The sequence below is a fragment of the Drosophila suzukii genome, chromosome 3 (genome assembly GCF_043229965.1).
Source record: "Drosophila suzukii chromosome 3, CBGP_Dsuzu_IsoJpt1.0, whole genome shotgun sequence".
NCBI lineage: Eukaryota > Metazoa > Arthropoda > Insecta > Diptera > Drosophilidae > Drosophila > Drosophila suzukii.
Window position 1 is genome coordinate 73,001,445 of NC_092082.1, and position 24,042 is coordinate 73,025,486.

General features: G+C 41.9%; 6 protein-coding genes across 6 annotated transcripts; 4 read left to right on the plus strand and 2 right to left on the minus strand.

The window, feature by feature from the left end:
- The first annotated feature begins 575 nt into the window (after positions 1 to 575).
- On the plus strand, positions 576 to 7,128 carry aqz (aaquetzalli). Its single transcript, XM_036817273.3, has 2 exons — positions 576 to 1,310; positions 2,435 to 7,128. Exon 2 carries the CDS (start codon positions 2,980 to 2,982, stop codon positions 3,829 to 3,831), a length of 852 nt encoding a protein of 283 aa, XP_036673168.3. The 5' UTR covers positions 576 to 1,310; positions 2,435 to 2,979; the 3' UTR covers positions 3,832 to 7,128.
- Positions 7,129 to 8,222: 1,094 nt separating this feature from the next.
- Positions 8,223 to 9,214, plus strand: LOC136117066 (uncharacterized). The gene is made up of 2 exons (XM_070996023.1): positions 8,223 to 8,559; positions 8,616 to 9,214. Exons 1-2 carry the CDS (start codon positions 8,486 to 8,488, stop codon positions 8,731 to 8,733), a joined length of 192 nt encoding a protein of 63 aa, XP_070852124.1. The 5' UTR covers positions 8,223 to 8,485; the 3' UTR covers positions 8,734 to 9,214.
- A 3,878-nt stretch (positions 9,215 to 13,092) lies between these two features.
- On the plus strand, positions 13,093 to 14,500 carry LOC108018527 (uncharacterized). The gene is made up of 2 exons (XM_017086079.4): positions 13,093 to 13,428; positions 13,489 to 14,500. The coding sequence occupies exons 1-2, from the start codon at positions 13,291 to 13,293 to the stop codon at positions 14,056 to 14,058; spliced, it is 708 nt and encodes a 235-aa protein (XP_016941568.4). The 5' UTR covers positions 13,093 to 13,290; the 3' UTR covers positions 14,059 to 14,500.
- Positions 14,501 to 16,408: 1,908 nt separating this feature from the next.
- hng2 (hinge2) lies at positions 16,409 to 17,323 on the minus strand. The gene is made up of 2 exons (XM_017086092.4): positions 17,039 to 17,323; positions 16,409 to 16,977 (listed from the first exon to the last, which is right to left on the minus strand). Exons 1-2 carry the CDS (start codon positions 17,250 to 17,252, stop codon positions 16,430 to 16,432), a joined length of 762 nt encoding a protein of 253 aa, XP_016941581.3. The 5' UTR covers positions 17,253 to 17,323; the 3' UTR covers positions 16,409 to 16,429.
- An 80-nt stretch (positions 17,324 to 17,403) lies between these two features.
- CCT7 (chaperonin containing TCP1 subunit 7) lies at positions 17,404 to 22,405 on the minus strand. Its single transcript, XM_017086073.4, has 5 exons — positions 22,248 to 22,405; positions 21,810 to 22,070; positions 20,917 to 21,736; positions 20,468 to 20,791; positions 17,404 to 17,832 (listed from the first exon to the last, which is right to left on the minus strand). The coding sequence occupies exons 1-5, from the start codon at positions 22,248 to 22,250 to the stop codon at positions 17,606 to 17,608; spliced, it is 1,635 nt and encodes a 544-aa protein (XP_016941562.3). The 5' UTR covers positions 22,251 to 22,405; the 3' UTR covers positions 17,404 to 17,605.
- On the plus strand, positions 18,013 to 20,383 carry LOC108018533 (uncharacterized). Its single transcript, XM_017086086.4, has 2 exons — positions 18,013 to 18,547; positions 18,624 to 20,383. The coding sequence occupies exons 1-2, from the start codon at positions 18,028 to 18,030 to the stop codon at positions 20,162 to 20,164; spliced, it is 2,061 nt and encodes a 686-aa protein (XP_016941575.4). The 5' UTR covers positions 18,013 to 18,027; the 3' UTR covers positions 20,165 to 20,383.
- Positions 22,406 to 24,042: the final 1,637 nt, after the last annotated feature.

A 24,042-nucleotide genomic window follows, 5' to 3' on the forward strand; every position in this document is an offset into this window, starting at 1 on the left:
AGCCTCGAACCCAAGGGTTGCCCATCAATATTTCGATACTTCAAATGTATACTTTGCGTATTGTGCTGCCAACTTAGCTATTTCCCCACTAGATCTAGCCGTTTTTATTTCGAAATCACGGGTATCTAGCAAAATAGTGGCTAGCTGGAATTATAGCTATTTCGGACTACACCGGAAAGACAAATGCTCTACTAATAGATAAGTTAGGGACAAATCTATTTAAATTAGGCTGCAACAGATAGCTTGACGGCATTTATAAGTTCTCTAAATCAAAACAAATAACAAAAGAAAATCCCTAAAACCCATGTATTGTAATATATTTACATACTAAAAACGTATATAAAACACAAATTTAATTTTGCACCGTAAATGCACTGGCAAAAATTATTAAAAAGATAGGAAAACCACATTTCAGCATCTTAACCCTAAACTATCACCAATTTAGCGTTTTTAGGTAACATAATATTTTCTGGCTGTTTCTAGCTACTTTCAGTGACTTATTTAGCTTTATAAAAACCCCGATGAGCTGGCAACACTGACCGACGCCGTATATAAGCCCGGGCACTCGCGCGTATGTGTGAGTCATGGTGGAAAATTCGAGGCAAGCGTACCGATGCGCAAAGAACAAGAATAAGCGAAGAAGATAAAGATATCGATTAAAATTTCTGCTACAAAAATAAATATATATGTAACGCATATTGTAAATGTCCTAAGTTAAGTGATATAAATCAAATATTTGTGTAACGTTTAATATTTTAATACGCGTCGGAGTACAACGAGTGAGGCTACAGAAAGGCACACGAAAACGGAGTACTTGGCGAGCGAAGTAACGGATGAATACAAATTCGAAATAAACGCTGCGCAATAGACGGTGGTGTACATAAGAGTTTAACTAAATCCGAATCAGAATCAGTTGAAAGTGTGATTTTTTTGAGCCTTTGTCTGTAAGTGAAGAGAAAGCTTTAAGCGGAATTACATCTATATATAAATATATAAATACGAAGCCAGCCCGTCGCCATTTTGAAAGTGATTTTACAATACACACACACATATATACACAGCTGCGAACACATACACACATAATAAAACCCCATCTAGAGTCCGAAAAAAAACAGCAAAAAACGCAAACCAAATCAATTTCCCGCAACTTTTAAAGTGAACCAGCTAAATCAAGGCAACTTTTAACCCAAACTCAACCCATTTTGTAAATAACGCTTGTCGAAAAATCGGAATCTGTATAACGAAGTGGCTGAGAAAACTGCGACACACACACGCACACTCGTTGGTGTGAGAAGGTCTACGGCAAAAAAGTAAGTCGCAATTGTGTTGGTTATCGCCGAGTGTGTATGTATGCTTGCGTATGTGTTGATTCATTAATTCAGGTATTCTCGCAAAATGTGCATATGTACATAAGTATGTATATGGGTTTCGTCCCGCTGACGTCTACTGTTTGCGAGAATAGCCAAACAAACACCTTTTGTTGACGTAAATAGCACAAATGTACTGCTCACATACAGACACTCGGTCACGATAATGCAGTCGTTACGTAGTTAGCACTACGTTACAGGTTGTTGCTACCTGGAAATCGAATGGTTACATGTCTTATTTCCCCTTTTCGGCTTTTCCCTATTCTTATTATACACACAAAAGCGGTCAGCATAATAGAACTACTTTGTATTACCCATGTACTGCAGTTCTTTTTTCTTGTTCAAGGGTTTTCAGGTAAAAATGGGCCGCCATGCTGAGTAGATTCAGAGGGTAAAATGTACCGTTCAATAAGTTTTTAACCCTCTATTGACTTTCCCAATTTGACGACACATTTTAAAGTTATGTTTCAAGAAACAGGGGTACATTTCTTCAATGGCATAATTTGTTTTCCGTATTTATTCAACTTTTTCAATCAGCATTATATAGTTTTAAAATGGCAGCCGTCGACTTTTCCTCAGATATTTTAATATAGTTTGGTTCAAGTCTGTTTAATAAGTTTTTTAACCCTCTATACACTTAATCAATTTGGCGACGCATTTTAAAGTCATATTTCAATAAACAGGGGTACAATTTTTCAATCGCATAATTCGTTTTCTGAATTTATTCAACTTTTTCAATCAGCATTATATAGTTTTAAAATGGCAGCTATCGACTTTTCCCCAAATATTTTAATGTAGTTTGGTTCAAGTCTGTTTAAAATTGTACACAAGATGGTCAAATAAATAAACATCTGTCTGTAACTCACAAGTTTTCTTTTCCTTAATAGGGTTCTCAAATATAATAGTATTTTAATAGTTGTAGCTACTAGTGTTATGTTTTTATGAAATTAAACACCTTACTATCAAATGATTTTATTCTGACTCCATATCTATCCACTTTCCCCAATGTATCCCATCAAATGCTCAATGGTTTCCTTTGCTTTTCTCCATTTCTCCCCAAAAAACAGGATCAGCACGGCTTGGAATGCAAGAGCAGCAGTTGAATCAGCGGAGAACAGAGAAGAGTTTGCGAAATTATAGCTAAGGATAGCTTAACCAGAGTAAAGAGATAAATCAACAGACTGATAAACAATACATAACGTTACAAGTAAAACTAAATAAAGTAAAGTAAACAGCAGCTGTACATAAACATAAAGGCGAGAACCAGAATCAGTAACGGAATCAGAACCAGGAGGAGTGGAAAAGCAGCTACGTGCTCGGCCGCCCGTCGCCCTTTTTGTTTTTATTTTGGAATCTTTGAACTTCGGAGGAGGGCATCTCATCTTCGGCGATTATCAGCAACCAAAGAAAACAGAGCGGCGCAGCTAGATCAACATCTCAATAGCAGCAGAAGGAGTTTGGTTTCGATTTATAAAGAATTGATTTAAGTGCGTGTGATATTTAACGTTAAGCATTAATTTAGCGAAATAACCAAAAACAAAAAAGGCAAAACAGCAGAAATTTTAATAGGAGAAGAGATTGTGAGAAGAGATCGGAAAGCGACGAAATTACTATGACATACTCGCACAATAGCGTTAGGAACAACATCAGAATGACAACCGCATCGGCCACCAAGTCCATACGATTAAAAAAGGGAGCATCATCATCAGCGAGCTCCGCATCCAACTCATCCACCCCCTCGCCCACATCCGCACCCGTCTCCCCCACATCCGCATCCGCACCAGCAACGCCCTTGGTAACTGCACATTCCAACAGTATTGCCAGCAGTACAAATAACACCCACTTCCTGAGCTCCTCGCCCACGAATCTGGGCCTGGGTCTATCCTCCCTGGCCACGCCCCCCAACCAGAGGCTGCGCCAACTCCAGTCCCAATCCCAGTCGACCGGATCCAAGAGCAAGCAGCAGCGCCAGTCGCCGCCGCAGCAGCAGGGATCCACTGGAGGCGGAGGAGCCTTCTTCTTTGCCAACAACAATCGGCGGAACGGAGGAGGACGTTCGCCACCGGGAGCGATGCAGGTGCGCCAGTCACCGGCCACCATTTTGGGTGGAGGCTTCTCGCCGGGAATCGGAGGAGTCGGTGGATCGGCTCGCAAGCAGAGGAAGAGTCCTCCATTGGGCGGAAAGATTTCGCCCCAGCAGCAGATGCAGCAGCAGCAGCACCCACTCATACCCACCGCACTGACGCATTTCGCGGGCAGCAAGTGCTTCGATGCACCAGCTCCAACGGCGCTGCCCAAGCCGCCTCAGCACTGGACACTTTCCAGGTCGGAGGGGAAGCTACCCATGATGATGCCGTCGATGCCCAAGTTCCAGGTGCCGATGCAGACGGGCCGCTCGAAGCGGAACCTCCTCGACGACTTCGACACGCACAACCTGAAGCTGCTGCTCAATGTGCAGTCGTAACCCCGCTGGTGCTGGAGGATCAGTGTCTGTAGCAGCGACGCAGAAGCAGGAACAGGATCTGGAGCAGGATCCGGATCTAGAGCTGGATCCGAAGATGGATCTGGAGGACCGACTTAAATGGCTTGAACACCCGGTGGACCCCGAACCCGTCAATGAGTTGCAAAAAAAATCGAAATGAACATAAAACAAACAAAAAAATTTAACAAAAATATAAAACAAAAAATGCAAAATGAAAAAAAACCTTTAAAAAAAAGCGAAAACATTTCAACTGGAAAATTGAACTTTTTTAAACAAAAACAAAAAAAACAAGAGTAATGTTTGTGATCTCAAGTGTGTATCATGAAACAATAAAACAAATTTGAGAAGCTATAAAGAGAAGAGCGAAAAACTGTTTCAAGGAAAGCGGAAAGTAAACAAAATACAAATACACACAAACAACTGTCCTCACACAGCCGACCGATGAAAGAACATCAACAACGACAAAGAGAACAAATAAACACAGCAAAAAGATGCAAAATTCCCCGCTACATAGCTATAGATCAACCCCAACCCACTGTCAACTTCAATGCGCAAACTTAATAGAGAAGGCCAATCGACAAGCTGCAACCAGTACAACAACCCATGGATGCCTGGCTAAGATACACGAAAAAACCAAATGGAATGAAGAGGACAAGTCGAGTTAGAAGTCGAGTAGAGGAAGGAGAACTTTATATGTCTAACAACGGATACTTCACAACTGAACATTGTTTTAAACGTGATACGCAAATAGACTTGAAAATTAATTAATAAGTAAAATTATAAATATAATAATATTTATGAGTAATTCAAAAATGGACGCTAGAAGCGCAACATAACGTACAGTTTATGTTTATCCCCCGAAAAGCGGACAAAATGTGCAACGTACCTTAAATGTTGATAACGATGATGAAATGCGGAGGGCAGCAAAAGCAAACAGAGTATATTCAAGAGACACGATAATAGATAATACCTAAACGCTAATATAATAATAATACAACTACTATAAATCGTATACCCACCAAATCACAAAGACTAATTCAAACAAAAACTCAACGACAACAACTCAACGCAGCCGCCGCAGCAGAGCAGCAGCAGAGCCGCAGCGCAAAATGCATTCAACTTGCCTAAAAACAAAACGAAACGAAACAACATCTATAACTCTCCTCTACCTTAAGATATATTGATCCACTATTGTATTGTAATTTTGACCTACCTAGATACTTCCATTACTTTTAGTTTTACGTCGCGCGAGAGAAGCAATTGCCCAAAAATACTGAGCTACATATGCGAACATGTGTAATTATTCTTAATCTGTAATTGCAAAATGGCTTTAAAAAGTTCTAATTTAAACATTCTTGAATTGTACATAGAAGGGAACAAGGCTAAAATGTTCAAATAAAATTTTCTAAAAACGATAAATCGATAAACGATAACAATAAGAATAAGATCGATCAGCACTTGTAAATGTGGTAGCGCGCAATCGGCGCAAGCAAGATTTTATTTATTCCAAAATATGTTTGATCTTGCGCCAAGCGGAAACAATTGTGAAAACAACTAAAAAACTATATAAGTTGCAATCCCCAAAGCCAAGGCTTTACGAGAGAGGAAAAGATATAGATATCGCAAGATGAGGATGAAGAAATGAAACTACTTTATGTAAACTATTCGTTGATGCTCAATACTGAAACACTTGAACCCAGTACCTTATTTTCATTATTAGCATTACTTATTAATTGTTAACATTAATATGTATGTAAATTATTTAAGCAAAAATCCCATAAACCCCCCCTCCCATACTTCCCGATCCTCCAAACCAAACCAATCCAAAGTTATTTGTATTTTGCGTAGAAAGAGGCAGCGAGCGTGAGTTTTGTTATGTGTTTTTGCCAAGTGAATTGGCGCCGAAGTGATAAGCCAAAAACAAAAAGAACCCCAAAACGTAATTGATAGTTGAAACCCCCCAGAAATAAGAACACACTTGAGTTTTGTTTACGCATATTGTTTAACTTCCTGAAACAGCTAAATTATGAAGAGAGAAATAGAGAGAAAGAGATGAAACTATAACAAAACACTCGATGATAGTTTTAAAAATGTTGAAAAGCCAAAAAAGTCAAGTACTGTTTAGGTTTACTGAGCAAGTTGTCATATATTGGTAGCTTTAAAGCTTGTATCTTCAAGTTACACTACAAGTACACCCCATACATACATACACCCACTACTTAGAGTATTGAACTGAGCGGAGGCCACTCGAGCAGTGCTCGGAAGGTCCTCAGCTCGCCCCCATTACCCCCCGCCCCATACAAAAAATACACACCCCACAGAAGAAGTCTAAACTTGTCGCGCAGAATTTTGCATTTTTTTTAAGTGTAAGCTAAACGTTTGTTACTTACTGGACGTCAATTTAAGCCGGGATCGGCTTAGATTTCATTGAAGCAGAAAAGATACAAAAGCCTATTTGTAAATGATAAATCAGAAGAGAAAACCATTTAAAACAGACCAAAACAGGGTCGAAATCCGCCTGCACTGCCTTGGTCTGCGGGCACAAGCGTTCCGGCCCGCCGACTTTTTCAACACCAATCAGTACAAATTAATTTCCATTTCAAAGTTCGGAGCCCGCAACAAGATCGCGGAGCTCTCCATGCGAGTCCAAGGCGTTTGTGCCCCCATCCAAGGCAACTACGGAACCGACCCCTGAATAGAAATTCAAATTCATTTTTATTTACATTTAAAGCGTAACGACGACGATTCGACCAAGTTCGAATATTACTTTTAACCTCTTTATTTAAGCCGAAACATGATTCGTCGTTCTAAAAACAATGAAAAAAGAAAGCAACCAAGCACTATGTATTTTTTTAATTTCTCCATTGATCTAATTTACAATTTAATTTGCAATTTTTTGTGATACTTTGCTATATTTTTAAACCTGGTATATATACAAATTAAAAACAAATACAACTGAAGAGAAAATGTTTAATTAATTACCCACACAATTACCTTAAATGGACCATATAAGATGAATGCGAATATGAAGAGCACACTCGCCATTCAAGATTGTAATTATAGAAACGATTGTGAATAAAAATCAGAGAAAAATTGTCAAGCAATATTGGAATTGTGTTAAATCCAAGTCAACTTTTATAATTTGAAAAAAAAAAACGAAAGAAAACCCCACAAAACCAACCAACCAACAAGAAATCAATAGAAAAAAAACAATAAACAATTGTACACGGCTTTCGTAAAGTAATTTATTAAAGCTTTGTATAATTAACAAAAAAAAAACCTCAAATTTGTGTTTTTATTTGCGTTATCACGTACCATTTTTCGTTGGCAATTTTATTTTCAGAGCTAATCGGCAAATCCCCTAGATTATACCCCCCACCACATTCCAGAAGAGGCGAACAACATGTGCTCCGAAAAATTCCACTACCGAGGTTCTCACATGTTTTAGTTTGCGGCACGATTTCTAACCGAGAAATGAAAACAGAACCAGAACCAGAAAACAATTTAAAACTAAATGCGCTGAACTAGGCGATCGAAACAAAGGCGATGTGCATATACTATGTATGCATATATATATATAAAAATGCAGCTGCATTTCACAAACACCCAGATATATAGCGACATACGAATTAAAACGAAACGATAAGCAACTTTACAGAACCCAAGGGGTGAAATACCCTGACGGGCACAAAAATCTTTCCAATTCCGTTTCAATGTGAATAACTATCCTGATTGTTCCTATGTTAGTTCTGCATAGATGCCTAAATCTTTGTGTAATAATAATCGGATTGGCAAATCCATAAACACCTAAGCGATAAGTGCGAATTGTCATTGTGAGTTGAGGAAATTTATATACGACACATTTAAGCATTTTATAGATTCTTACACAAGCAGTCAGCATGATAACGATAAATGTTTAAAGGTTTTACTACACCACTTCACAAAATAGATACATGAATGTATAAAAAGTATATATATATTGATATGAGACCAATAAGATCATACCAAGAGAGCTCAGCAAGCATCAAAGTCAAGTTAAAACTTAAAAAAAAACCCACAATGGCCTAACGATCAAACAATCAATGTGTAAACCCCTTCCCAAATTCACCCCAGCCAGTCATAAAATCCCCAAATCCCATTCCCACACCATCCATTCCCCAAATCCCCTAAAACGTGAACAAAGAGATAAAAATATTTTCAATGGAACCCCCCAAGAGATTTGGATGCAGTCTAACTTCGCCAGCTCGAGAATCCGAAAATCCATATAAATACCATTTTAGACCATTTTTCAGCACCGCTCTTACTTACACTTTCAAGACTAAAAATCTAGTAATGTTCACAAATTTTTGGGAACTTTAACACTACTTCATTAGATTGGCCCTTGCTCATAAATTTATTTGAAAGCTGTTTAGTTTGAAAATTTCCGATTAAGAAAAATGAGTCAAGGCAACCACTTTTGAGTTTTTCCATTACTTGGTAAATTAGTTTAAAAATGTTGATAGCGCAAGCATTTGGAAACCAATTTGTAGAAATTACTTTTAGTTGCAGAGATTGGAAAAAAAAGATCGGTTTTGAAAATGGTAGGACTTTTGGATAATTTGAGTTTGGCTAGAAGGAGTTGGTGACTGTGTCTTCAATGGAACCCCCAAAAAGTGTGGATCCCAGAAGGAGGACAGTGGAGAGAGCGATTTGGATCAGTTTGGTGCAGAGGTAAGTGGGCAAAACACGAATGTGACTCACCGGCAGTATAAACTAGTATTATCTAGGTGGATTTCTCTAGAGGTTGCTCGAAGAAAAAACAGACGCCAAACTGCGAGTGGTGAACGTGCTTCGAGTCACCTCATCTCGCACCTCCCGCTTTACAGAGAGACAAATACATTGTAACTTGATAACAACATTTGAGTCAGTTTTTTGAAAATATTTTTTTAAGTTTTATAGTTTTTTGTACATTGCTGTTACCACGCTTTGATAAACCCCCGACAGATTTAATTGCTATATGAATCATCCAACCCATTGTTTATTTTTGTTTCTCTGTATTTGATGTTTCTGTTTTTTACTTCGCCTCTTTGGGATTTCTTTATAAACGATGTCGCAAAAGAAAACTGGATTTACAGACAACACACAAAGTTGGCAATGGGCTTCGGTTTTGAATTCGGTGTCGTTGTTTACCGCTTCGCTACTTCTCAAGTACATATGTACGTACACAAGTACATATATATGAACATTGTACATACGTTCGTACCTCCGATCGAACTGAAAAAAGTCCGAAGAATACAAGACAATAACTGTATGGGTTGTCCATATTGAGCATTGAAAGCGTTTTCCCCTGTTGATTTCGTTTTTATGCTGAGACCCGCACTCTTTAATTTTTATACCCGTTACTCGTAGAGTAAAAGGGTATACTAGATTCGTCGGAAAGTATGTAACAGGCAGAAGGAAGCGTTTCCGACCCCATAAAGTATATATATTCTTGATCAGGATCACTAGCCGAGTCGATCTAGCCATGTCCGTCTGTCCGTCTGTCCGTCTGTCCGTCTGTCCGTCTGTCCGTCTGTCTGTCCGTCCGGATGAACGCTGAGATCTCGGAAACTATGGGAGCTAGGCTATTGAGATTTGGCGTGCAGATTCCTGAGCTTCTTACGCAGCGCAAGTTTGTTTCAGCACAGTGCCACGCCCACTCTAACGCCCACAAACCGCCCAAAACTGTGGCTCCTACAGTTTTGATGCTAGAATAAAAATTTTAACTGAAATGTATTGTTCTCATCAATACCTATCGATTGACTCAAAAAAAAGTTTGCCACGCCCACTCTAACGCCCACAAACCGCCCAAAACTGTGGCTCCTACAATTTTGATGCTAGAATAAAAATTTTAACTCAAATGTATTGTTCTCATCAATACCTATCGATTGACCCAAAAAAAAGTTTGCCACGCCCACTTTAACGCCCACAAACCGCGAAAACCTGTGACGCCCACAATTTTCATGCTAGATATAAAAATTTTAACTGAAATGTATTGATCTCGTCAATACCTATCGATTGGTTAAAAAAAAAAATTTACCACGCCCACTCTAACGCCCATAACGCTTAAATCTGTATACCGCCGGTAGGTGGCGCATTTTAATCTCGCTTTGCTGCTTGCATATCTCTATTTAGCTGAGTAACGGGTATCTGATAGTCGAGGTACTCGACTATAGCGTTCTTCCTTGTTTCGTTATGTTTTCAATGGTTCCAGGCCACCCCCGAGAAATACATATATACATACATATGTATGTACGTATACCACTGCGAATGGCCATCCACATAGTAACGAAGCGCTCAGAGATATTGCGAACGATGCCTACTATAAATATCTGCAAAATGGAAAATTTATGGCTAAAAGTTTTGGACAAAGTTGTTTTAAGTTCCTTTGAAGGTGTCACTGATGACAAATGAAAATGTCACCTATGATAATAACATACTAATGAATAAAAAACCAACCTCCTAGCTATAAAGCCTAGTTCCATAATTCTGTAGGATATATTATTGTTCATCACAAAATTTGATATAGAAAACATACGATCAATGGTGCGATCGTCAGCACTTTTTTTTACCTCGACAAGAGCTGTTTACTTTTAATATCCCTAAAAGGCATGGGTGTCTGTCTGTCTATACTCGAACTTAAGGCAAATCAAAAGCGTAAACAATTTTGTTTTTATTTCGCTTTCTGCTGCTACTCTTTTATTTTTATGGCGCTCTGCTTAAGCTAATTGCGAACGATAAATGGCGACGACGATAGTGGATTTCTGACGGGGTCGAGTGGCAAAGGGGGATTTTTCGACTCTCGCTCTCACGTCCGTTTAAATTTGCGATTGCGAGAATCCCATTGTTGTTTAAAACACAAAAAAAGTGATGAAAAAACCTCTATAAATCAACTGAAAACGTGACTTTATGAAAACGTTATGTACCCCTTGACTGGCATTTAAACATAATGTGCTGAAGTGGAAAATCTAGTTTTAATTGCAGTTTACAGTTCTTAAACTCGATTCCATAATAATATAATTTTATTTTAACTAATACATTCCTTAAAGCGAAGTTTTCTACTTACGTTGAAAGAAGTTTGAGCTGCAAAGTGATTAATTTCAATGTTTATTTTCCGAATACAGTGAGTTTGAAATTTTAAAGTAGAAATTCACAAAGTAGATCGTAAGCTTTGAACTACTTTCCTTAGTTCTGAGAAAATGTCCAGTGCTACAAGTAGTCAAATTTCTTATATTTGTTAGGTCAAACTTTCTATAGACACCTGTTTTGTGAACTAAATTGAATCGGCAGTCAACATGCCCTGTCTCCGCAAACGGGTTATATAGGGTATCCCAACGAGACGGGGCAACAGAAAAAGTTGCGTACACTGGTCCCCCGAACTGGGCCTGTTGGATGTATCTATATCTACGCAATTGGTATCTGTAAGATACACACACATCCGAAAACTCACGTTGTGCCGCCACACGCGCCGTGTGCAGAGCAGGACGGAGATACTTGAAGAGCGGGATGGACGGCAGTCGTATTTACAAGTTTTGTGCGTTGGTCTCTGACGACCCCCTGTCCCCCTACCACCCCCTGGTCCAATCCCCACTCACCAGTCCCCAATCCCGAACCCCATCCCCTTTGTATTTTTGTACACCCATATGTGCATATGCGTGCAAAGTACGCAAATGCTGAAGAAAAGTAAAAAAAAATCAAAATATAAAAATAAGTTGATCACACAAAACGAAAATATTTACTTCTAGTGGATTTAAAATTGGAGAAAAACAATGTTTAATGTTGTTTATGATCTCTACGAATAGAAAATTCTAGCATAAGCATTTAATTGACGGGAGGGGAATATTACTTGTGGGTTTTGTATATTCTTGGGTTTTAAGTCATCATCATTTTTTCAAGTGTAAAATTGTGAATATGTTATGGACAATCATGTGAGTGTGTGTCAACGGTTATTTTATTTTCTTCTTTTTGTTTTTGTTATTTTCAGGCAGTGGAATAATTTCATTTTGCTGCGCAATTTCTACTATTGATTCCCACATACTCGCATTTGTTTTATGCTTTTCTTTGGCCCGACCCTATCGCCATGGCTTCCATGAACTGCCCTGCTTTGCTTTGATACCGTTTTCTAAATTAAGGCATACTTTCGCACAAACAAACATCCGTCTATACTAAAAGCAAGTATTTATATGTATGTGGGGTACTTACGGACCCTGATAGCATTCGCACCTTATCGCCATAGTGGTTCTGTGTACATTATAATTATTATTGCACGCGTAAACAGAAAATAGCGATATGAATGCTTGTTGTTACCTCAGACGCTTGATAAGCAAACCAATCGAGCAGATGTTAACCCTTGAGAGAGTCGGAAATTCGGCTGAGACTCGTAACGGAAATGGCTTTGTGAAATGAGTTCCCAAAAAAGGTGGATGATTCACGAAATCGAAATAACCATGCGGGTTATGGCGTTGCCCCTTCCACGGCGAAACTTTTATATCACTTTTATTCAGTTTGAATTGGCATTCGCGTGGCCCTTACACGTGGGAACCAATTTTGGTAATGGGGCAACCATATTTCCATTTCTTAATATGGATAATAACACAGTAGAACTCGACTGAAATACAAAGATCTTTTTAAGATTTCTTAATACGTACTAAACCCAGCCACGTGTGAACTTTTTCGGGTTGGGTCTGTCCGTATCGCTAAGAAATGTTAATAGTGTTCAGATCCGAACCACTTACACTAATCATTAAATGGAATTATCTTAACAGCCCTGTGGATTTTGCCCTTCCCAGCGGGTATCAGTTTTCGTTCGTGATAGCAATTATTCGATGCACAATTATATTACCAGCACTCCACTGCATAATTAATTTTAATAGCCCTTTTATTTATAACACAACTTCAAATAAGTGAGAGTCTGTTACCAAATGGGTTTTGTAGGCTATGTTCAAGTCATTTTATTAATTAGAGCCCCAAAGGTATTAGCATTTTATTAAACGATATTGACCAAAGAGTGCATTTTTAGTAGAAAAGGATAATAATGTGGGTTTTTATATTAATTTTTATTGTACTCAATACTCATATAAGTTTTTATATAGTCGAACCATCACAACTTAAGATTTTGTTTTCTGTGTTCCTCGCTTGGGTCAAAAAACTTAATAGTTTTCGGAAAGGTCATATTAGCTACGAACCTCTCAGCAAATTGAAATATTTGCTATTCAACCACCTTGAAATGGTTTTATGTTGGCGATCACTCACCTCACTGTACCGACTTTTCATCTCGGCGACACGTGACTAGCGCTTTGTCTGGCAATGGAAAATGCTCCCCACGCCGAGGGCACCCCTGGCTGTTGCCAGAAAACTCTCTGAATGGATCTGTTATCGGTCAAGTGGGAACGATGTGATAACCCCGCGGCTTGATAAGCCCCGATGCCGAGCCTGGATTGTACGATGTGGTGTGATCGCGAGATCTCGACTTGGAATCAGTCAAACATTTCCCACATCGCCGGCAAGATGTGGTCCTCTACGAGTGTTTTAATGGCCCTAGGAGCTCTAACTTTGGTGCAGGCATGTATTTTGTGATGATATTTCTATGGAGGATACTTAACTCAGCTCTGATCCCTGCAGGGTAACGTGCGGTTCTACTTCACCCTGGACTTCCATGTGAAGCAGCCACCTAACGCGACAGAAACCATCGACAAGACCATTGTGGTGGAAAACAATAAGATATCAATGGTGGACAATGAAGCAACGACTACCAGGTCTCCGATGGCCCAATGGACCGATCAGGATCGGTATAACCAGGACACTTTGCAGAAAGTGATCGATACGCGAAGATCTGTGCAGCAGCTGAATACGGAGCTGTCACCCCTAGCGGGCAGGAGTTCCGAACTGGCCAGGAGAATCAAGATGAGTCTTCGTTATGTCAACGAAGTGGATGCCGCCCTTGAGGATTTGACCAACTTTGGTCAGCTGGTGGAGCTGCTCAGAAAGTTCGTTGCCCTAGTGGATAACCTAAGGGATCCGAACAATTTCGGTGGAGTACGCAGCCTTGAGTACGTACTCCTGAAGCTAGCTCTGGAGAAGTACGATCTTCCCAATAAGCGACAGGAGATCGGAGAATATTTAGGGCAGGCGGAGAGTGCCTGGCAGAGATATCAAAACACGCAGGTGGTTCTACTGGATAACTCCACCTGAGCCGAGCTCATTTGCCCAGGGCTCTTGGTCCCTCAGACAATGCGAGGAATATAGTTTTAGGATAGGACAGGACAAAGACCAGCATCATTGGACAAAACAATCTCTGCACGATCATCTACTAGGGCGGCACGGCCCTTGAAAGGCATAAAAGCCATCGAAGGGACTTCCTGCCTATTATACTATTTCACTGAAATGCCCAGAATTGTTACAGGTACAAGAGTGGAGAGAATTTCAGGGGTAGAAAACCTAAATCTCCTCCGGTGCCCGGTTTCGTTAGGGCATGAAAATACGTTACAAACGCTGGGAATGCCTTAATACACAGTAAACAATTTTTTTAAGCCGCTGGTTACGTTATAAAAGTAAGATCTAGAATTATAAGCAGTCTTAAAAAATAAGTACGTTACAAATTTTAATTAAATGTACAACCTTATAGAAAAATCAATTCCTCAGAGTTAATCTATTAAGCTGATTTGATAATTTCCTGTTTAATTTATATTTGTGACTTTTATCATGTTTTGTTTGTCCCTTATCAAAATAAATGTTTAATTTTGATTGATAGGGAGTACAATTTTTCCAAAATCGGTAAATTACCTATCAATCAAACTGCTTGGTTGAGAGTTTTAATCCACGTAGAACCATTTTAGTTAAAAGCTATTCGTGCTATTGGAACATTCGTTGGCAAAGAATTTAGCGATAAAATAAAATTTCCTTGTGTATTGCTTAAAATGACAATATCTAAACTCGTACATTCGTCCGAGTGTTTTTCCATTCAGCAGATGCAGGTAGTCGGATTCGAGGATCTAAGGGAGCATTTAATAGCGTACAACAGCTGCCAGAGCCGTTGCTAATGGGTGAAGTGGAGGGTAGGGTCCCGATCGCAGTCTGAAATTTCCGAAACCCGAAACAACCACTACCAAAAACCATATGCAGTTAAGTGGGATATGGGACGGGGGACCCCGAGAAGAACAGCATTATCAACTCGGTTCGAGCAACATTTGTCATGTGGAGTGTGGGGGCGGGTTCTCGGGGTAACGGTTCCAGTTCCATACCCCCCATATGAGGTACTCCTGAAACATCCAACAGTCTGGAACGCTTGAAAGGCGACACCGAATCCAAATCTCGGAGTTACCCCTACGGCTTCCCTTACTGTTTTCAGTTATTTTTTTTTTTTAGGGGTGTCGACTGAAGTATGGACTTATAAATACACTCGTAAAATACATAAATTTGCCTTTGTGTTGAGCAAAAACCATGAAGAAATCTGTATACATTATGGAAACTCGATTGGCATAAGAGGGACAAGCTGTATGGATACAGGTTTAAGCTCTTTTTTATCAACATCAACCGAAACTGGTCGGACCGCTTTGGAACACAGGCCATCCGATGGCTTATGTATCTTTTTGACAGTTTATGTTTGTACTAAAATTTCGCTGCAGGCGATAAATATGTATTGGGACAGCATCCGGGCCAAGCAAGGGATTATTCTTAGGCAGCTGCACGGAAAGGACTGCAAACAATTTGTATAAAATTATCAATTACTTCCATATACACCATTTGAAAATAAGTACCCGTATTATCAAAAAATGCTTTTTTTTTATACCAATAAAAAATGCAAATCTTATTCTGAAACTAATTTACCATTTTATTTGAGCATTGTATTTTAGCTTTCTGCTTAATTTAATGTTTAAACCAAAGATGATCTTTAAATAATTATTACCCGCTTCATTAAATTCAGCATCATTTGCTTATTTAAACACTACAAGTTTCCTGTAAAAACCAATACAGATAATAAACAGTTTTGTATGTAAATAGCATACGAGTATAACATAAATTAAACTATAAAGTAAGATCGAATAAATTGACAAAGATAATGTATATGTGATAACGATCCTGATATTTAGTATTTATTCCAATACTGACTCATTATTTGCTGTAAAGGCCAATCACATTGTTTGTATTTGAAATAGCAAATTACAAAACAGTGTTCAAAATTCGCGCCATGGGCTTGGAGCGATATACGATAACGATTATTTTCCTTCTAATGGTCATGTTAACTTGCTGTTACCTACAGGGTGGCCCTTTTACGAAATGGTTAAGTTTACGCTCGAAGAAAAGTTGAAATATTGGAAATATTGAAAACTTTCTTCCAAAGTGGAGAGTCTTCAACCGAAACTGCAAGAAAATTCCGGTCAAAATTCGGAAAAAATAAAGCGCCTTCCAGGCAGTTTGTAATTGGTTTTGTGAATTTTGAAAAATATAAGCTCGTTGTTTTTATAGCGATTTTAAAACGTAAATCTTTCGTGGGCCACCCTTTACATACACTGTAAATGTAAATGCATAGCCAAACACATGATTTAGCTTTTGTAGTTATTTTTTAATTTGGCTTAAAATTTCGAAGTATTTTCAGGACCTCGATCTGAAAGTCAAGTTTTCGATCGGCGTCCATCCGTTGCATGTGGGGCTTAATGGTGTCGAAGAAGGCCTGGTCGGGATCAGCGGATGTGGCGGCGGTATTTGTACTACAGGGTGCATCTGGCTGAACCTGAGGGAGGGATATGATCTCAGGAGGTGTAGTATCCTGGCTTGTATAGGTCAGATCCTCCAGAACCGATTGCAGGTTTTCCGAAATGGATGGGCTATTGGTGGCGTCCTCCAAACTCGTTTCCTGGCCGCTGTTCCTCCTTCTGCGGATCTTTGCGGATCTCTGGGAGGCGCTCTGGCGTTTCCGTTTCAACGGGGGCTTGGGCTCCTCCTTCAAGGGCTCCTCATCGTCCTCCGATTCGCCTTTCACATCATGCAGGAAACTGAGCTCCTTTTCGTAGATATAAGATGCTCTGGCCACCTCCTCGCCATTTTGACGCAGCCGATTGACCCGCAAATAGCTGTCCCTGGTGTTTTTCCAGCGTTTAAGCAGGGTTTTCACTGGGGATAAGAGGTATACATATGAATATTGTGAAGACTTCAATTGTGAAGCACAACAAACCGATTTCCTGCTTCTCCGGCTCGCTGGAGGCCTCAAAATTCAAGCATAGCTCCTGGCCAACTTGCTGCCAGGCCTGATCCCTCAGTTCCCGGTTGTGAAAGTTCGGATGCCTCCGCTGCCATATAATAGTGCGTTTGTGCACCGCGTCAATAAACTCGTACATTGAGTAACGCAGATTGCTGCCCGCCGATCGGAGGACTTTGTGATTACCCATTGTTTATTGTTTATTTACGGGACGGATTGGATCAACAATTAAAATGCTTGCGCCTAACAGCACGTAAGCCGCCTAACAGCACTCGCTGAAGAGAGTGGCAACCTCGTCCCCGGTTGAAATTAAAAACGTTTCTTTATGTTATGAAAATATGTTTTCAATTTTGTTTGTTTTATTATTAAACATATACAGATAGGTCAGTGGATTATTGTTGCTGTTGTTGTTGTTGTTCTGGCTTCAAAGCGTGCGAAATGCGTAGGTGTGACCGAGTAATACGTGTACGTGTTAAATTAGGAGAGAAATGTGTGTTGATGATAAGGGTGCGTAGAGTTCTCTGGATTTTTGAATGAGGTTATTTACATGGGCCTGCCCATGCCGCGACCCATTCCCATGCCGCCGCCCGCCATTGGGGGTTCCCCGGCCTTGGGACTCTTTATTGTCTCATCGACGGAAAGGATCATGCAGGCTGCCTCAGCGGCTGCCGTCAGCGCGTTGATCTTGATGATTGACGGCTCCCAGACGCACTGTTCGTAGTTGTCCGAGATGTCCTCCTTGTTGATGTCGACGCCGAACCATTGGCCGCCTGCAATAAATCAAGTTAATTAGGATAAGTGTTGAAATACTTGTTTTTAAAGTTTTAAGTAACACAACTTTAAATCTTTTGAACCTATACTATCAATAAATTACTATTATATCAATGGTTTACTAAATTCAAGATCGCTTATGTGAACTACATTTTTTAAACAGTTTAACATTTTGAATTCCCCACCGCATTCCGATGGCAACATTTCGCACAGGTGGCAACACCGCTGGCAGCCCGCGAAACAGACGAATTGAGGAGGTGCGAAAGAGCACACACTACACCACATGTGACTCGAGCGAGAGAGGGCGAGAAACAGAGAGGTCGAAGAAAAACACGCGTTGCTGCTGCAGAAGTTTCCGCTGTTTACAATATTTACAAGAATTTGAGAAGAAAACCAAGCCAGACGAAATGTCCAGCTCCGGGAGAAAGCGCAAGCAGCAGCTGAAGCCGCGACAGGATGACCACCGGTCGCCGGTAAAGCGGCGCAGTGTGGACATCAAGACGGAACCTTTGGACGGCTATCCGGCGCTGGCCGACTACGATTTGAGCACTGCGGACATCAAGCCGGATCTCACGGAGCTCCAGCTGCAGCTGGCGGTGGAGCAGCAGGCGGACACCACCGCCAGTCGCTCGGAATTGGAACACCAGGAGAGCGACTCCGACGAGGATGGCTACTCGGAACTCAACTACCACGAGGCGGATGTCTTCTGTCAGGGTTAGTTGCCGCCCCTCCCACCCTCTTAGTCCCACCACTTATGTAAACTTCTCTCCGCCCTCTCAAAATAAAACAGACGAAACGGATGACTACGACCCGGATTGGAGCAGCCAACAGACGGGCTCCCGGTTGCTCTTCAAGTTCCCCACTCCCAGCCAGCAAACTGGCCTTAAATTTGGTAAACGCTTCCAGTGTCCGCAGCACTACTTCAACCAGCTGCTGGGCAACCGCTCTAGGTTCTTCATTTCCCTGGCTCAGAGCTCCAATCTTAAGGGAGGAGCATCCAAGTCCCAGCCCACAACTGCCGAGGAAATGGAAACCTTTGTGGCCCTCTCCCTGCTCATGAGTGACCTGAAGCTGGATCACCTCTCGGATTACTGGAGCACTAACATGTTCTACGGCTTTGTGGGTTTCACTGGAAAGATGACCCTAGAACGCTATCAGCAGCTGCTGCGATGCCTTAACTTTGATGCATTGCCCTCTCAAGCGGGCAAGACCAAGTCAAAGGACTTCCCACTCCTAAACTTCATCAACGAACGCATGGAGGACCTATACATTTGTGGCCAGCAATTGGTGCTCAACGATCCCATTACCCTGTGGAAGGGTAAATTCAGCTACCAAGAGGATTTGCCTAACAAATTTCGCACCAACTCACTATTGCTGCACATGATTACCGAGCAGAGTGGCCTGGTGGTGAAACTTCTGCCGGAGATTGTGCGGCACGAGGATGCTCCGGCATGGGTACGCAACTCCCGGCAGTTGGTGGAGCACCGAAACAAGTTGGCCCTCAAGCTCATGGAGGACTACCAGGGAGGACGCACCGTGTACGTCTCAAAGTTCTACGGCAGCTATGGCCTGGCCCACGAGCTGGCCAAGAGGAGCACCTACTGCACTGGTCTGCTCGACAGGAATAGATATGGCAACAGCAAGGCGCTGGTGCATCAGCGATTGGCTAGCAACAGTATCTCCACCAGCTACGCCACTTCCCTGATGATGGCCAAGTGGCGCCGACGGGCCAAAAGCTTGTACTTCTTCAGCTCCGACTGTTTGGCCATTTACGCAAAGGAGTTGTCCATGCAGAAGACGAACGCAAGGCCCAAGCTGATCCAGGAGTTGGACTGGCAACTGCGACCTGCCAACGAGAGTCGCCAGCACCTGATCCATTACCAACCAGCATGCAAGGAGCTCCCGGCGGACAAGAAACTTGCCATTTTCCTACTCAACATCCTCGTCTACAATGCCTACTTGTTGTACTTGGCCAACGGGCAGAATCCGCGAGGCGGTCATCTCAAAAGTTACTCGGAGTTCCGGGTGGCCATAATCAAGTCACTCCTAAGGGAAGAAGTGATCAACGAAGCCGTGGTTGTCAGTCCGCAGAAGTCGGAGGAACCAGATAAGGTTAGGAACAAGCTGGTGGCTGACTCCAAGATGAAGACCACCCGGCATGAACCTGTGCTTATTGAGCAGAATGGAAAACCAGCACGGAAGAACTGCCGCCATTGCCACAAAGGCGGGATGCTGCAGTTTAGCAAGTTCATGTGCAACTCCTGTCCGGACAAACCGGGTTTGTGCCAGGAGCCATGTTTCTGGCTCTGGCATGAGCAGCTCAAGAAATAAGCAGACGGACAGTTAAGGGGACCAATTATTGTAACAAGTGCACCAAAATGGTTTTCTTAGACTATTGATGGACGAAAAAGTCATATAACACCATTTAAAGCTGATAATAAATATTTTCCAAGTCGAGTTCAACTATCTAATAAGAAACCTAACATCATTTAAAATAAATAGTTTAAAGTATCCGTAAATACTTTTAAATAAATACGAGTTGTGAATCATTCATCGCTTTAAAGAACAGAACAGAAATTGAAAACCCTGAATTGCCTAGAAATGGTTAACTTACGAGTAATTTGGAACACTTACCCTGGGCGTGCTTCTGGCGCAGCTTGTTGAGAATGTTGGTGGCATCGAAACCGGCGTTGTCGCACAGCTGGCGTGGAATGATCTCCAGACCCTTGGCGATGGCGGCGATCAGAAGCTGCTCCTTACCGGCAATGGTGCGCGAGTAGTCACGCAGCAGCTTGGACAGCTCCATTTCGATGGCACCACCTCCGGCTACAACCGAGTCGTGCTTGATGGTGCGGCGCACAATCATGATGGCGTCGTGGAGAGAGCGCTCCGTCTCCTCCAGGAACTGCTCGGCACCACCACGCAGGATCAGGGTGCTCGTCTTGGCATTGGGGCAGCCTGTTGAGAATAAGAATAATTAAGTAAGCTTACTTTATTGAGACTAAAAAGGTAAACTAATAAAAAATATGTAAAGAAGATGGTAGAATCTCTTAAACCTTATGAGTTAATTCGGAAATCCTTACCTTGGAAGAGATTGAATCGCTCTCCGCCGACCTGGCGCTCCTCGAAGTGCTCGCACAGGCCCAAGACACTGGGCTTAATATCGTTGGCCGTCGTCATGACGGCGCCACCGCAGGCCTTCATTGTGCGCTTGAGATCCTCATCGGGTACGCGGCCGGCGCAGAATATGTCGCGGTCGGCGAAATACTGTGTGGCCACATCGCCGATGGGCAGCTTGGAAAGCACCACATTGGCTCCGGACTCGTGGATCTTGGCCAGCTTGTTGTAGAGGATTTGCCACTCGGCGTCCACTACCTTCTGGTACTCCTTGACGTTGTCCACGCGGATCTCGGCATTATCGCGCTCCGCCTTCAACTCCAGCTCGATGTTGAGCAGGGCAATCTTGCACTGGTCATAGGATTTGGGTGCCATTTCGAAGCCGGCATAGGAGAAGGTCTTTTTGAAGGCCACGCCCGACACCAGCTGCGACTCCTCCAGCGATCCACCGGTCACTTTCTTGATGCCAATCATGTTCAGGGGCAGCAGCTCATCCAGCGAGAGCACGGCATCTACCACAATGCGGGCGAAGAAGTCCTTTTGCTGGTGGATAAGCTTGGAAGACATGGCAGTGGCCGCGCACTTCTCGAGAAGAGCGACTTGGTCCTCCTTGGACTGCTCAACGATCTGGACGGCCATGTCGTTGATCTTCTCCATACACAGCTGCAGGGCCTTGCGGATGGCCTTAATGATGATGCGCGGGTGGACACCCTCCTCCACGAAGGGTTTCACCTGCTTAAGGAACTCGCCGGCCAGCAGAACCACGGACGTGGTGCCATCACCAACCTGGAGAAATAGCCAAATCGAAGTTTGAGTAGAGTCACGTGCTTGGGCTTTCTGGAGAGGGGCAACCGCTTACCTCGGCATCTTGTGACTTGGCAATGTCCACCAGGGTTTTGGCCGCCGGGTGGATGATCTCCAGCAGCTTCATGATGGTGGCCCCATCGTTGGAGATCGTCGCCTTGCCATGGGCATCCACAATCAGCTTGTCCATGCCGCGGGGACCCAGGGTGGTCCGCACCGCGTCCACGATCGACTGGCAGGCATTGATGTTGGACACCAGCTGCGGCTTGCCCTGCGACGTGTCGGTGCCTTCCTTCAGGAGCACGATTTGCGGTTGCTGAGGATCGGTCGGATAGAGCGAAATATATAGTTAAAGTCTCCAATTAGTCAGCAGATGTCGTCGGCTTGCGAGAAGCTTCTTTGCAGGTTATGTTTACAATCGCATGCCGCTTGCAGCGGAGTCCCTGATTCAGGATCCCCTGGCCATCCCCCGGTTATTTACGGCAGGACTCACCATATTTGTGTGATGGGGCTGGCCGTTTCCTCGTAAAACAGTTTAAAACAATAAAGTTCCTAGCAGACAGGCGGCAACTTGCTTTTCGTTCACGTTTTCCGCGATGAGTAATGGACCTATCGATGAATCGATTTTACTTCGGTCCTAATCGATGTTTGCGGCCAGTGTGAACGTTTGTGGAGCCCATTGGCGCACTTTTGAGGGAAATTTAAAATATTTTTTATTTGGCTAGCAAGATACAGAGTGCTAATGCTTACAGTGAGTACCCATGGATTTATTGTTATTTTTATATTTTTTTATGACAGTAAATATCAGTGGCAATTTAGGTTTCTTTAAAAAAAATATTACACATATTTAGGTGACTATTCGTAGATTTTCTAAATAGTTCACAAAATACCCTTTGTAAACTAAATAAATTTATTTAAAAATGTTTTTACAAAATACAGATTGCAATTAATCGCTGTAATCGTCATAAATGTCATCGATATCTCTGTGACGTCACCGTTGACCGGTGAGCGGTTTTTTGAAATTGCTCCTAACTTCAAATATAGATTTGTGATTCTTTCTATTTATATAAATTTGGCGATGCACGCACGCATGTCGCTTATTCCATTTTAGAATGTGCGCCGCATCTTCAGTTTGTTCCTACCGCTCAACTTGAGTGAGTTGTGCACCGAGCAGCAATTAAATGGAAAATAAAAGAGTTGTCAAAAGGCCAAAACGATAGAGCATTCAAACGCAATTAGGTTCAAATGGAAGCAGGCAGTCTAAATCTAATTCGGTCATGTGGAATTGGAATTTTAGTTGCCCAAGACTCCTCCTAACGACGACAACGGACCAAGAGAGATGCCAATGGAAACTAGCCCACAAATCGCGAAGTGATTACGAAACGAGTCAGGATTCTTATTGTCGGAAAACTGGCTATGAAAGAAATGCAAATAGTGAGTAACCAGAGTGTATTGTAGCTCCCACTTGATAAGGCATTCAATCCACAGTGCAAAGTTTGTTCCCCTTTTGTGCTTTTATTTAGATTTCCACTCTGTTGACAGACTGGAATCGGAATGTGTTCTAATTGTGTCCATCATTCATCGTGTCGTTAAGGCGATTGTCAAATTTGTGTGTGATTTGTAGAGTTCCAGCTGTTGGGGGTCATTGGTGCATAGATATACGTATCAAGAGGGGGATCAGATAGTAGCTTTAGGTTTACAAACTAAAATGATTTACTTTCGAGTTTTTATTGCGATAAAATTGGGATATTTTAATATATATGATATGTTCTAAACAAATAAGTATGCACATGCAGGTGTTAACTACTTTAATGTCACGTCTTAAGATGGCTCTTTATCTTAAACTAGCACAAGTTCTTAATGGCGCTATATCACCAAGTAAGCAAGTTAAAGCACATGGAAATAGGAAATTAAAAATGAAATGGTTATAAATGTAACTACTTTTATCTTTAAAAAGTTTCTTCGAGTAGCAAATCATATCTTATCTACATATTACATTTCCTGAATTAATATCTCATCGATCATCATTTTAGTTATCTTTTTTTTCGGTGTGCTTCTATTTTGACCGAATTCGGAGCGGTTGTGTGCATATCTCGGTTATTAATACGCGAGCGGCGGGTTTGTTTTTGTTATGAATACGGGAACCGGGAGGAAAATGAATTCGGCTTTCAATAAATTGGCTCTTCCGGCTTTACGTCGGCCATTCTTCGGTTCGCGGGCACGCACACAGGCCTGAGCTTTACCACCCCGTAGCCCCAAGAACTGCATGAGTAAATGGCAAAGCTCCT

Bases quoted from the DNA above. Each gene is read 5' to 3' on its own strand.
- aqz (XM_036817273.3), top strand. From the start codon at position 2,980: ATGACATACTCGCACAATAGCGTTAGGAACAACATCAGAATGACAACC.
- LOC136117066 (XM_070996023.1), top strand. From the start codon at position 8,486: ATGGAACCCCCAAAAAGTGTGGATCCCAGAAGGAGGACAGTGGAGAGA. The intron at 8,560-8,615 runs GTAAGTGGGCAA...AGTATTATCTAG, and splicing joins TGGATCAGTTTGGTGCAGAG to GTGGATTTCTCTAGAGGTTG.
- LOC108018527 (XM_017086079.4), top strand. From the start codon at position 13,291: ATGCCGAGCCTGGATTGTACGATGTGGTGTGATCGCGAGATCTCGACT. The intron at 13,429-13,488 runs GCATGTATTTTG...TGATCCCTGCAG, and splicing joins GAGCTCTAACTTTGGTGCAG to GGTAACGTGCGGTTCTACTT.
- hng2 (XM_017086092.4), bottom strand. From the start codon at position 17,252: ATGGGTAATCACAAAGTCCTCCGATCGGCGGGCAGCAATCTGCGTTAC. The intron at 16,978-17,038 runs GTTTGTTGTGCT...TCTTATCCCCAG, and splicing joins GCCGGAGAAGCAGGAAATCG to TGAAAACCCTGCTTAAACGC.
- LOC108018533 (XM_017086086.4), top strand. From the start codon at position 18,028: ATGGCAACATTTCGCACAGGTGGCAACACCGCTGGCAGCCCGCGAAAC. The intron at 18,548-18,623 runs GTTAGTTGCCGC...AAAATAAAACAG, and splicing joins GGCGGATGTCTTCTGTCAGG to ACGAAACGGATGACTACGAC.
- CCT7 (XM_017086073.4), bottom strand. The intron at 21,737-21,809 runs GTAAGCGGTTGC...CTATTTCTCCAG, and splicing joins CCAAGTCACAAGATGCCGAG to GTTGGTGATGGCACCACGTC. The intron at 20,792-20,916 runs GTAAGGATTTCC...TATTCTCAACAG, and splicing joins GCGATTCAATCTCTTCCAAG to GCTGCCCCAATGCCAAGACG.